Source organism: Carlito syrichta, unplaced genomic scaffold (assembly GCF_000164805.1).
Source record: "Carlito syrichta isolate Samal-C Ts95f unplaced genomic scaffold, Tarsius_syrichta-2.0.1 Scaffold306600, whole genome shotgun sequence".
Taxonomy (NCBI): Eukaryota; Metazoa; Chordata; class Mammalia; order Primates; family Tarsiidae; genus Carlito; species Carlito syrichta.
In genome coordinates, this window is record NW_007250696.1 from 327501 (window position 1) to 340018 (window position 12518).

Sequence of the window (12518 nt, forward strand, 5' to 3'; positions counted from 1 at the left end):
TGGAGTATAGTGGCTGCTCCCAGCCACCGCAGCCTCGACCTTCCACCTCAGCCTTACAAGGACCTGGAACTACAGGCGCACGCTACCACGCCCCGCTGATTTTTTGATTTATTGTAGAGATGAGGTCTCGCCAAGTTGCCCAGGCGGGTCTCGAACCTGCAGGCTCAGGCAATTCACTCACCTCGGCCTCCCAAAGCGCGGGATTACAGGCTGAGCCACCGAGCCCGGCTGATAACTTGATTTTAATGTGGAATTCTTTCTAAATCTGGTTTAGTTTTTTTTTTGTAGTCTGTGGATTACTATGGATCACCTATGGCATTTGCCATTTTTCTACCTAAATACACCACATTTGCCATAAGCTTTATTGTTCTTTAAAAGCAGTATTCTCCAAGGTAATAGTAATCTTTTAGTGGGAAGAAACTTAGGACATGATCCATCCTAACAGTAAATTTGCTCGGATGTGGTAGCCAAGAGCCTTGACAACGTGCCAACATATCCAGGGCAGACGGAGAGTTGGTTATCAGTGGTCTGACTTGAAGTACAGGTACATTTGAAGAGATAGATAGGGAAGGCTCACCTGGCATAGGTTGGGACCCAGAGCTTTATAACTGTCATGAAATAGTTTAAATGACTGTTATTTGTTGCAGGGATTATTAAACTTTTTTGAAGGTCTCCAGGGTCCATAGAAAACACAGTATAGTCAGCAAGGATTTAAAAACATTAATTTGATACAAATGAATACTTTAAAAAATGAAGTGGATTTGTTCTGAGATGCTAAGTAGTCTAAAAATTTAAGCAAAAATTGCCTGGTCATGGTTGTTAAAAGAATTTGTATAAATAATCTCATGTACTGTTCCTTTCCTGTAATTCTAGCAAATACTGGATTTTTTTTACCTGTGGTTCTGTTATCATAGTTCTTATACGGTAGTTTAAAATTCTGGTGGTGACTTGCTTGTTTTAAACTGAAAAATTATTTTTGGTACTGGTAGGAGGAATTGGATATTTCCTGAGTTTTTCTTTTTTCTTTTTTTTTTTTTTTTTTTTTTTGATTTGGAGTCTCACTCTGTCACCCAGACTGGAGTGCAGTGGCCGCTCCTGGCCACTGCAGCCTCCCCCTGCTGGGCTCCGGTGATCCTTCCGCTTTAGCCTTCCAAGTAGCTGGAACTACAGGGGCGCACTACCATGCCCGGCTAATTTTTGATTTATTGTAAAGATGAGGTCTTGCCAAGTTCCCCAGGTGGGTCTCGAACCCACGGGCTCAGGCAATCCACTCACCTCAGCCTCCCAAAGGCGTGGGATTATAGGCTGAGCCACCGAGCCCGGCTGAGTTTTTCTTTTTAATGCCATTTTATTTAGGATGTACATTTCTTTTGGAATAGTTTTCAACATGGCATTGATTTTAAAGAGTTTTGACTTCAAATGTTTTTATTGGCTTTAAACAAATTATATAATTTTTTTTAACATTGATGTTTCTCTCCATAGATATTTGGAGTTCTGACAGCATGGCAGACATTGACAAGTAAGTGGCGGATAGTTGGTTCTTTTTCAGAAATTTGGCATCACTTTGTACTATGTTGTAGTTAATGGCAGTATGAATTATATATTATGAAAATGTATGGTAATGTTTGATGCTTAGTACCTACTATTATAAAAGTTGGGAATAGTGTATCCAAGATAAAATATAGTATATATAATTACTGTCAGAAAGATACTAAACCATTTGTTGATGCTTACTCTTAAGTGCTGAGCATGATAGTGGATCATAAACACTTGGAGAAACCATTTTGATCAGATATGTATTTCCCAAAGATTTTACTACTTACACTGTAATGTACCATATGTGTAAGATATGTATAAAATGTATATGCAGAGTTCAAACAATATTAAGACACCTGTGCACTAGTTAAAAATAGAACATTATATATGTCAGAAGCCCTTTGCTCAGTTGCTCCTTTTTGCTCCAGGGGTGAAAGTACTCTTCTGACTAGTTAATTTCTTTGCTTTTCTTTATCGTTTTACCACCTGTTAATTCTTAGTGCTTTGAAGACATGAATAGCATTCACAAAGTAAGCTATGTAAAACAATATTACCACTGTTTTTTGAAGGCTCCGAGATAGGATAACAAAAAGGAAAAAAGACCATAGTCTGGCTTCAAGTTTCCTGAGGTTTTCCAAGTACTTATTCTGGAAGTCATTGGGCAAGATCATGTATCCTGGGAAACATAGGGTTTAATCAAGTTGGCATATAGTAGGGTTCTAGTATGGATGGATGTTTTGCAGAAATATGCTCAGGAAGAATGGAATGAGCTGCACAATATTTGTTAGTGATTTTACAGGAGCCTGTGTTAAAATAGGACACATGTGAGTGGGAGGGATGATGTGATGACCCTCAACTGTGGTAGGCATTTCATGGAGGTGGGAGGGCAGGAAGTTTCAGCACAAGGTCAGCACATACAATTACAAATAGGAATTCCAGTCAATCTCATGCATTGTCTTCAGCATAAGAAAACAGAAGAGTGAAAGTGACTGTCTTCTGGGTCATACTTCTCTAATCTGGATTGCTCAACCCTTTATACATGGCTGTCATTGGATCTGTTTTATTGCAACTCAAGGTTTCCTTTTGCTTCTTCTCTCTTGGATTTGCTCTTTGCTATATTCTATGTTACTTTCTCTTGTTTCTCTTATTTCTTAGAAGAGGGCAAGGGATGTAAATAATTTTGAGATGTGGCATGAGTGAGAATGACTATTCTGCCCTTATGCTTAATAGTTTGTGTATAGAATAGTAAGGTGGGACTCATTTCTCTTCAGGATTTTGAAGGCACTACTCCATTGTCACCTTGCTTTCAGTGTTGCTGTGTTGCAGTTCAAAGTCATATTTATTACTGATTTCTAAGTGATAGAGTACACAGTACATATATTTCTGGAAGCTCCTCTGACTTCAGAGTTCTGACATTTTCACGTTACTTTGTTTTTAATCTTGTGTTAGGCATTCAGTGGTATGGACTCTTTCAGTGTAGCAATTCAGTGGCCTTCAGTTCAGGGAATATTCTTGACTGACTTTGTTGATTGCCTGCTTTCTGTTTTCTTTTTCTGGGCTCCAGTTAGATGTTGTATGTTGAGATTGGTCTTCTAATTATCTTCTGTCCTATTTTCCATCTTTGTTTCTTTGCTCCTTTCTGGGCAGAGCTGAAGAATATCTTTCAACTTTTGTATTGAGTTTTGTAATTTCTGTTTTAGTTTCTAAGAGCTCCTTTGCTCTCTGTTCCTTTTTTAAAATAGCCTCCTCTCGTTTCATTGTGATTGTAATATCTCTGGATGTTTCTTCCACCTGTGTAGTCTTTTTGCTCTTAAATTTTCTCTCATTTGTTTTGGTCTCATTGTAAGGCTGTCCTCAAAAATGAGGCAACGTTTGGTTGTTTATTAAGATTGGCTTGGGTGGAGGTAGGAGCAGTTGAGGGATACTTAAAAAAAAAAAGAGCGATTGTCACATTTGAGTATTGGAGTGGGAGTGGGAGGCTTGTTAATTTGGAATTTTGGTGTAGGGTTGTCAGAGTGTGCATTTGTTACGAGAACCTCCAATGTCAGAATGGTGTTTTTTCCAGGCTGGTCTGATTCTTCAGTGAGCAGCATCTGTAAAGATCTGGCTTCCAGTGTGTAAAAATCTGGCTTCCAGTGTTGTGGGACCAAATTGAGATAAGGTGGCTAGGGAGAGGTGTCTGTGTTCAGCCTTCTACTATGTACATAGCCACTCTTAACTGTATCTGTTGTCCCTCAGTCCAAGTTTTGAGTTTTATCCTTTCCGGAGGGCAAACTGCCATATTTCTGCTCAGGTTGGGGAGAAGAGCAAGAATCTCACTACCTATCAGTTTTTACTTAGTGTTTCAGCCACCTTCCTTATTTTAGCTACCTTCACCCTTTTCCCCCCATCCCCATCAGTTTGTGTCCTTTTGAAGACTGTATTTAGTCTGGTTCTCGGCTTTCCCCACTGCTAATTTAGATTTCATTTCTCTTGTCTATTTTCCAGCTTCCAACATTTTCTATACTTGTCTGCTTGTCCTTCAGTGCTCATATATGTTTTGAAAACTTTTTTTTTTTTTTTTTGACAAAGTCTCACTCTGTTGCCCAGACTGGAGTGCAGTAGTGGCCGCTCCCGGCCACCACTGCAGCCTCGACCTGCTGGGCTCCGGCGATCTTTCCGCCTCAGCCTTCCGAGTAGCTGGAACTACAGGCGCGTGCTACCACACCCGGCTAATTTTTTGATTTATTGTAGAGATGAGGTCTTGCCAAGTTGCCCAGGCAGGTCTTGAGCCCGCGGGCTCAGGCAGTCCACTCACCTCAGCCTCCCAAAGAGCGGGATACAGGCTGAGCCACCGAGCCTGGCTGAAAAAAACTTCTTATCATAATTTTACTGGGGATTTTGGAAGTATTAACATCAGATGAGTTTGTGCTATGTGCCATCTTAACCTTGGAATCCTTATTTTGTTTTAAAAGTTTTTTCTTTTTCTTTTTCTTTTTTTTGTTTTGAGTTCGAGTCTCACTCCGTTGCCCAGGCCAGAGTGCGTTGGCATGCTCACGACCACCCCAGCATCGACTTGCTGGGCTCAGAGAGTCCTTCCGCCTAAGTCTTCCAAGTAACTGGAACTACAGGCGCATGCTACCATGCCCTGCTAGTTTTTTAAATTTATTGTAGAGATAAGGTCTTGCCAAGTTGCCCAGGCTGGTCTCAAACCCCTGGGCTCTGGCAATCCTCTTACCTCCACCTCCCAAAGTGCTGGAATTTCAGGTGTGAGCCACCACGCCAGCAAAAGAGGGGATTCTTGTTCTTAAAAGCGAGTTGGCAAACTTTGTAAAAGACTTGATAGTAAACATCTTAGGCTTTTGGGGCCATATATGGTTTCTAGAGGGGATCCTCCCTGTCTGGGGTTCAACATGCTGGTTCTGCATTCGTGAATTCAACTAACTGCAGGTGAAAACATTAGAGAAAAAAATTAAAGTATAACAACATAAAAAAAATACAGTTAAGCAAACAGTACAGTATAGCATTTATGCTGTAATTTAGAGGTGATTTAAAATATGCAGGAGAATGTGCATAGGTACCTGAGGGTGAGAGTTCCTGGAACCAGTATCCCGTGGACACTGAGGGTGCAATGTACTCAACTCCGCTGATGTGGTTTGAAAGCAACCACAGACATAACTGAATTAGTGTGTTGGTTCCAATGAAATTTTATTTGCAAAAATAGGGTTTTATTTATAAAAGTGGATTTGGTTATGTGACATGTGGATAGCTGTTTTAAAGCCTTAGGTTATCGATGTTCAGGTGGGCATGTTGGCTCACCTGTAATTCCAGCAATTTGGGAGGCAGAGGCGAGAGGATTCCCTGAGCCCAGGGGTTCCAGACCAGCCTGGGCAATTTAGAAAGACCTCGTTTCTACAATAAATACAAAAACTACCATGGTAGTGTGGACCTGTAGTGTCATTTCCTTGGAGGCTTAAGGTGGAAGGATCACCTGAGCTCATCAGGTCAATGCTGCAGTAGCCGTGAGCTTGCCTCTGTACTCCAACTTGGGTGACGGAGTGAGACTCCTCAGTTCAAAAAAAAAAAAAAAGAAACAGATCTAGATATTTAGTAAATGCTTAAAGACACTGGAGGAATGCTGCTCTGTGTTACCAATAGCCAGTTTTCCTTTAAGTACACGCATCTAAGTTTATATTAAGTCAAAGATATTTGGGAAATAGTCTTTATAACTTTTGGAGGCTGATTTCCTTAGTTGACGAGAATTTAAATTTTGCTAACAGAATATGGGTAACCTTTTCTGTACTTGTCCCTATATAAAAATTAGTTGCTGTCTCTATGAAAATTTTTCAAATGCTGTTTAGACACAAAAGCAATTAAATCTCTAATCCAAATATTAAAATGTAAAATTACACAAGAATTGTATGATGATTCTGTGTATTGATTTAGGAGTCCTTAATCCTCCTTTAATGCTAGGTACAGTCTGATGTTCAAAAATGAGATTTTTGGTGATTGTTTAAAATGAGATGGGAAGGAGGCCATCTTAGTACTTTGTAATCTTCTCTCAGTGATACCATTCTCCTGGCTTTGTTCTAAATAAAGGTCTTATTAAAGACCCCTAGAGGTCTTTACCTTTACTACTCTTCCTCATCTCCACTATGTAGTAAAAAAACAAAAACAAACCGGCTGCTGTGGTTGCTCCACAGTCATAAAGGAACCAGGATTCTTCTGCTTTTCCTAGCTCCTTAATGCTTAGCTGGGGTCTGATTCTCTGGGACACTCCTTGGTCCAGTGTGGCTAATGGAACTCTAGCTATCATACTCATATTCTAGGTGGGAGGGAAGGCAAGATAAAGATTAAAAGGCTTCCTAGTTGTCTACCATCCTGTAAGGATACTTCCTCAAAGTTCTACACTACTGCTTTTTTATCTTGCTGCTAAAACATAGTCATAATAGCCACATCTTGCTAAAAGATAGGCCAGGACTTTTAGCTTGGTGTGTTGCTATTCCATGTATAATCAGGATGTTACTAGTTAGAGTAGAACTAGCAGATATTAGGAAGAAATCACATATTTCCTGATGTCACATTCCCCCAAAACCTATCAAACCAATATTTTTAAAGCTTAAAACATATAAACTTTATATTTGACCATATGCTTTTAATAAAAGTTTAAGTACTTCCAATTTGATTTGTTTACATACAAAGTTAGACAGCTGCATTAACCTGCTGAATTTCCTGTTTTGTAGCTTTGAAAGGGGCATATTTAGAACATGAATTTGTTTTTCTGTAATTTTTTTGGTAATTGGTACATTTGAACTTTGGTGTGATACTGTGATATTATAGCAAAGAACAGTCTGAACTTGATCAAGATTTGGATGATGTTGAAGAAGTAGAAGAAGAAGAAACTGGTGAAGAAACAAAAATCAAAGGTATTATTTTAAATTACTTCAGGAGCCAGTAGTTGCTGGCACATGTCTTCTAGAGGGTAGTAATAAGTCCATTCTGTTTTTTGGACCCTTGGTCATTGTCCACTTTTCCACATACCTCCACTTTAGTGAGAGTGCGTGTGTGTGTGAGAGAGAGAGAAGGTATGAATGTAGTGGCTCATCAGAAGTCACTGTTTGCACCCTCTACTACTGGAGTGACTTGACATAGCTGTGTCAAACAGCTGCCTGTGAGTTTTGTCTGAACCTGAAATGTTAGAGATTGGAAGGGGTTGTTTTGGTGGTGCTTCTAAACACTATGTTTAATATATGGAAAATGTGATGTGTCTTTTTAAAAATTTACCCAACAGAAAAAATGCTAAATGTAGGCAATATCATCCAAAAATTATTTTAGTAGATAATTGTTGAAAGGAGTGGTGGTGGTAGGGAATTGTATTTTAGGTTATGTCCTATAGATCTGGGCCAAGCATACTGAGGTGCCAGATGACTGGTTTTCATTTTTAAGCCAAATGAAAGTTAATTGTGAAAAGACTTCTGAACTTGGTTAGTTTCATTTTGCAGCATTTTCTTAACAGATAAAGGACTGTATCCTCAGTGACTAATATTGATATTTCTAAGTGCATGGTGATTATCACAGCTGTATACCATCAAATAATTGAAATAATACCAGAGTTGCACTGACCTTCAAAAAATATAATTGGGGAAATTAATGGAAGTTTTGTGTAATAACTACTGAAGAGCAAGAGAAGATTAGCAACATAATTTGTTTTGTATAAATCTAGCATATTTTGGATTAAGTATACTTTTTAAAAGCCATTAATATCATTTTGTTTTCAGTTACGACTTATGTCTCAACTGTTAAAAGCTTTCCTTATACATACAAATATACTATACAACTTTTTAAAAGCCATTAATATCATTTTGTTTGGCTTCAGTTATGACTTATGTCTCAACTGTTAAAAACTTTCCTTATACATACAAATATACTATACAACATCAAACAAACATCCAGGTCACTCACTTTTTCTTTTTCCCTGGCTTAAAACTCACCATATTTGCAGTTTTCTGATGTGTGTTGTCTGTATTCAAAGGACTGTCAAGAGTCATAGATAGGCATCTGGATGAAGCTTTGAGCTTCCTAAAATGCAAGGTGGGCGAAGCACAAGATACTAGGAAGGGAAAAGATATTGTTCATAGTAGTTGTGGCAATGGCCTTGAGAAATGCCATGCTTTAGAGATTAGGAATCTGAAATATTTCTGAATATTGGGTTTTCTTCCTAGAGTGTATTTTCTTAGATTGCTCTGCCCATCTTTACTCATTATATGTACTAGCAATTTGTGGGCCAGTTAGGAAAACTTCATGAGATTGGATTGTCCTATTAAAAAAGCATAATACATTTTTATAAAAATCCTTCTTTCGATGCCCCCTTTTTTTTTTAAGCGCGTCAGCTGACTGTTCAGATGATGCAAAATCCTCAGATTCTTGCAGCCCTTCAAGAAAGACTTGATGGTCTGGTAGAAACACCAACAGGATACATTGAAAGGTACAAGTTCTTCTTTTCCATAGTCCTTATTTATCTTTATATAGTCAACATTGCAGGTGTGTCTTTTTAAGACCATCTAGAATCTAGGTATGCAGTGTGGAAACCTAATATTTGTTGGTATTCAATATAGGATTATTGGAATTTTAAGATGGTACTTAGTACCACCCATTTACATTGGTCTTTTAAAGCTTATTTTGATTGAGGTTCATAGGACGTAAACTGCTCTTAACCATTCCTGAGATATGTTTAGAGGTTTGTTAGAAGTGCACAGAATTAGAAGACATAGATTTCTTTTTTTGTTGGTGACATAAATCATTAATATCTGAATATCTTACTTAGCATATGCAGTTTTTAAGAAACTCAGCTTTATGATTTTTAAGATCCATTCAGGTTGCTATCTTGTATATATTGTACATAGTATAGTTCTTCATGGTGGGTGCTCACTATGTTCTGTTGTGTTCTTTTTTTTTGATGGACTTCTGTCTTTATCAACACGTTCTACTGTGGTGGATATCTTTGTAAATGTCCTCTAAAGGAATTGTGTTAGAATTTCTTTAGGGTGTGTACTTAGCAGTGGGATTGCTAGTTAATATAGGGTGTTCAAGTCTCAAGTATATCTGACTTGATTTCCAGAAATATTGTACCCAGTGCCTTGGAAATTGTTTTATCTTTGTGTCTCTGCTAACAATTAATATCACCCAGCTTTGAATTTTTTTTTTTAACCAATCTAAGAGTGTGGGCTCGTTTTTAAAGTTTGTATTTTGCCAGGCTCGGTGGCTCAGCCTGTAATCCTGCACTTTGGGAGGCTGAGGTGAGTGGATTACCTGAGCCTGCGGGTTCGAGACCCGCCTGGGCAACTAGGCAAGACGTCATCTCTACAATAAATCAAAAAATCAGCTGGGCATGGTAGTGCGTGCCTATAATTCCGGCTACTTGGAAGGCTGAGGCGATAGGATCGCCGGAGCCCAGCAGGTCGAGGCTGCAGTGGCTGGAAGCGGCCACTGCACTCCAGTCTGGGCAACAGAGTGAGACTCCAACTCAAAAAGTAAATAAATAAATAAAATAAAGTTTGTATTTTCTGATTGCTAATGAGTTTCAAACTCCCCCCCCCTTTTAAAATTTTTGTTTTGTTTGTTTTTTTAGGACAAGGTCTCACTATGTTGCCTAGGCTAGTCTCAAACTCCTGGGCTCATGTAGTCCTCCTGCCTTAGCTTCCCACAGTGTTGGGATTACAGGCATAAGTTGCTGCTCCTGGCCTGAGCATTTCTTGATAATGAGCTTTTCTTTCTTTCTTTTTTTTTTGAATTGGAGTCTCACTCTGTCGCCCGGACTGGAGTGCAGTGGCCGCTGCCGGCCACTGCAGCCTCGACCTGCTGGGCTCCAGCGATCCTTCCGCCTCAGCCTTCCAAGTAGCTGGAACTACAGGCATGCGCTGCCATGCCCGGCTAATTTTTTGATTTATAGTGGAGATGAGGTCTTCCCAAGTTGCCCAGCTGGGTCTCGAACCCGCGGGCTCAGGCAGTCCACTCACCTCAGCCTACCAAGGAGCAAGATTACAGGCTGAGCCACCAAGTCCAGCTTAATGAGCTTTTCTTGATAATGCTTGAGCCATTTTGGCTGCTTATTTATACCCTGTGTCTGTTATCCTGTGGGATTACTCTTTTTTTGTTTTTGTTTTTTTTTCATGTTTTGGAGAAGTCCTTTTATATTCTAAATGTTATTCCCTGATCAGTTTTAACCATTGTAAGTAATATATTATGTCATTTCTACTAATTTTATCTATGGAGTCCTCAGGTAAACAGAAGTCTTCGATTTTTTTTTTTTTTTTTCTTTTTTTCATTAATCAGTATTTTTTATTATGGTTTTGTGGGGTAAGGTCTTAGATTTTTTAGTAAAATATTTTACCCTAAGGCTTGTGTTTTGAAGTTGTTTAAGAAGTCCTTCCTAGTTCCCTTTCACATTTTCAGTTGACTAGTTTTACTTTATACATTTAGGTCTTTAATCCCTCTAGAGTCCACCTTTGTATTTGATGTAGGTAAGCATCTAGTTCCTGCCCCCTTTCAGTTTTCATACTATTCACTAAACTATTCTTTCCTCACTTATTTGTGAACTTACCTTTTGTTGCACAGCGCCTGTGTTCTGTTTCATTGTTCTTTTTGTCTCTATTTTGTCATTGTCACTCTTAATTACTGTAACTTTACAGTATGTCTTAATGTCTGTCAGTGCAAGTTACTTTATTTCATGCCCCCTCCCCCGAACACAGTATTATAATTGACCTAACCATAGATAGAACTTTATTCCACATTTTTGACAGCTAAGTTTACAGGGTTCTCAACAAAGTTATAAAATTTTGATAGGAATTGCACAGAACTTATAGATTGATGGAGAATTACATCTTTTTAGTATGGTCATATCCAGACAAATATTCAGATCACACTGTGTGTTTCTTATTATAGTTTCAAATATTCTTCATAAAGTTGGTTAATTTCTGTGTAGTTGTGTGGCTGTCGTGAATAATATCTTACATATTGTATTTTCTGGTTGCCTGTTCTTGATATTTAGAGGAGTATTGATTTTTTTTTTTTTTAAATCTTGTATCCAGTAAGCTTGCTATATTTATTGTAGCAATTTGTCCCCCTCCCCCAACAAAAGATCTTATCTGGAAGTAGTGGCAGTTTTAACTGGTCTATTTTTCCACATTATACTATACTCCATATGTTTTTTTTCTTTGACTGGGACTTTTAGGGCTATGTTAAACATGCATTAAAAACGGGCATCTTTGTCTTAATTCCATTCATAGTGAAAATGAATATAAAATCTCTGCATTGAAATCTGCCTTTTTTACTGTTTTTTTAATCTTGACTTTTTTAATGCTATCAATGAAGATGCTGTATTGAACTTTTTCCTTGAATTTATTGAGTAAATATATGTTTTGAAATACATACTTGATATCAAACCAGCCTTACATTCCTGTAATAAACCTAATCGTAATATGTTACTTAAATTGTTGAGTTGAACAGTTAATATTTAGAATCCTTATTAATGAAATGATCTTGTGAGTGTGTAAGTATGCATGTGTGTATGTATGTAAAAGTGAATGTGCATTAAGAAACTTTCCAGGGAGTGGTAATGCTTAAATGGTTTTAGCTGCTATTGAAGTTCATGGAGCTTTTACTTTTTCTGCAACAACTTCTGTAAGGCAGGAATTAACTGTTCCTTGAACAATTGGTAGAACTCCTAAAAATTTACTTGGACCTTTGGAGTTTGGAAATTAGAGGTCCTGGGGAATTTTGGGGTACTTAAAAAGAAACTAATCCAGGTTTTCGTGTCAGTTTTGGAATCTTATATTTTAAACATGTATGCATTTTATATCCATGTTTTTTTTTTTCTTTTCAGGAAGCAGGCCCTCACCAAATTATCTGGGTTTTAAATTAATTAGTACATAGTTGGTGTATTTTAAAAGTCTAGTTATTTTCTTTTTCATATTCTGTATTTTGCACCTTAATTTTACTAGTTGTATTGATCTTATTATATGTTTCTTAGAACATTAATTTTTCTTTGGATTTTACTTTTTTTTTATGTTTTGGTTGCTCTCAGTAGTTTCTGACTTTAGTGGCATTTTCTTCTTTTTTAGGTTTGCCCTATTACTCTTTCTAGTTTTTTAAATTGAATGCTTAGTTCATTTTATTTTTTAATTTGTGTCCTTTATGGCCTTAATACACTTGTTTTTGCAAAATTTCTGTATATGTTGGTTGCGAAGATCTTTGTTGAAATTAATAGCTTGAGTATATTTATATTGTTCAGATTCTCTTTATTTCTGCTTACTGATTGTCTGCTTGACTTAACAGTTTCTCGGTCAGTTAAATCTCCAATTGGAGACCAGGTGTGTTGGCTCAAGCCTGTAATCCCAGCACTTTGGAGGCTGAGGTGAGAGGTTTGCTTGAGCTCAAGGGGTTCAAAACCAGCAACTTGGTGAGACCTCATCTCTACAATAAATCAAAAAATTAGCTGAGCATGG

The 12518-nt window shown here is 37.8% G+C and overlaps 1 protein-coding gene across 9 annotated transcripts in view; it reads left to right on the top strand.

Moving 5' to 3' along the window:
* Positions 1-12518, top strand: part of LOC103265492 (nucleosome assembly protein 1-like 1) — a 41399-nt gene that overhangs the window by 11608 nt on the left and 17273 nt on the right. For 3 of the 9 annotated variants that reach the window (XM_008063151.2, XM_021715071.1, XM_021715070.1), the window contains exons 2-4: positions 1483-1519; positions 6856-6941; positions 8398-8500. In XM_008063151.2, the coding sequence (XP_008061342.1) occupies positions 1503-1519; positions 6856-6941; positions 8398-8500 (206 nt within the window). In that variant the 5' untranslated portion in view covers positions 1483-1502. Of the gene's footprint in view, positions 1-1466; positions 1520-6855; positions 6942-8397; positions 8501-12518 lie in introns of those variants that run through there. The other 6 variants (XM_021715072.1, XM_021715074.1, XM_008063153.1 and 3 more) reach the window with 4 other exon arrangements.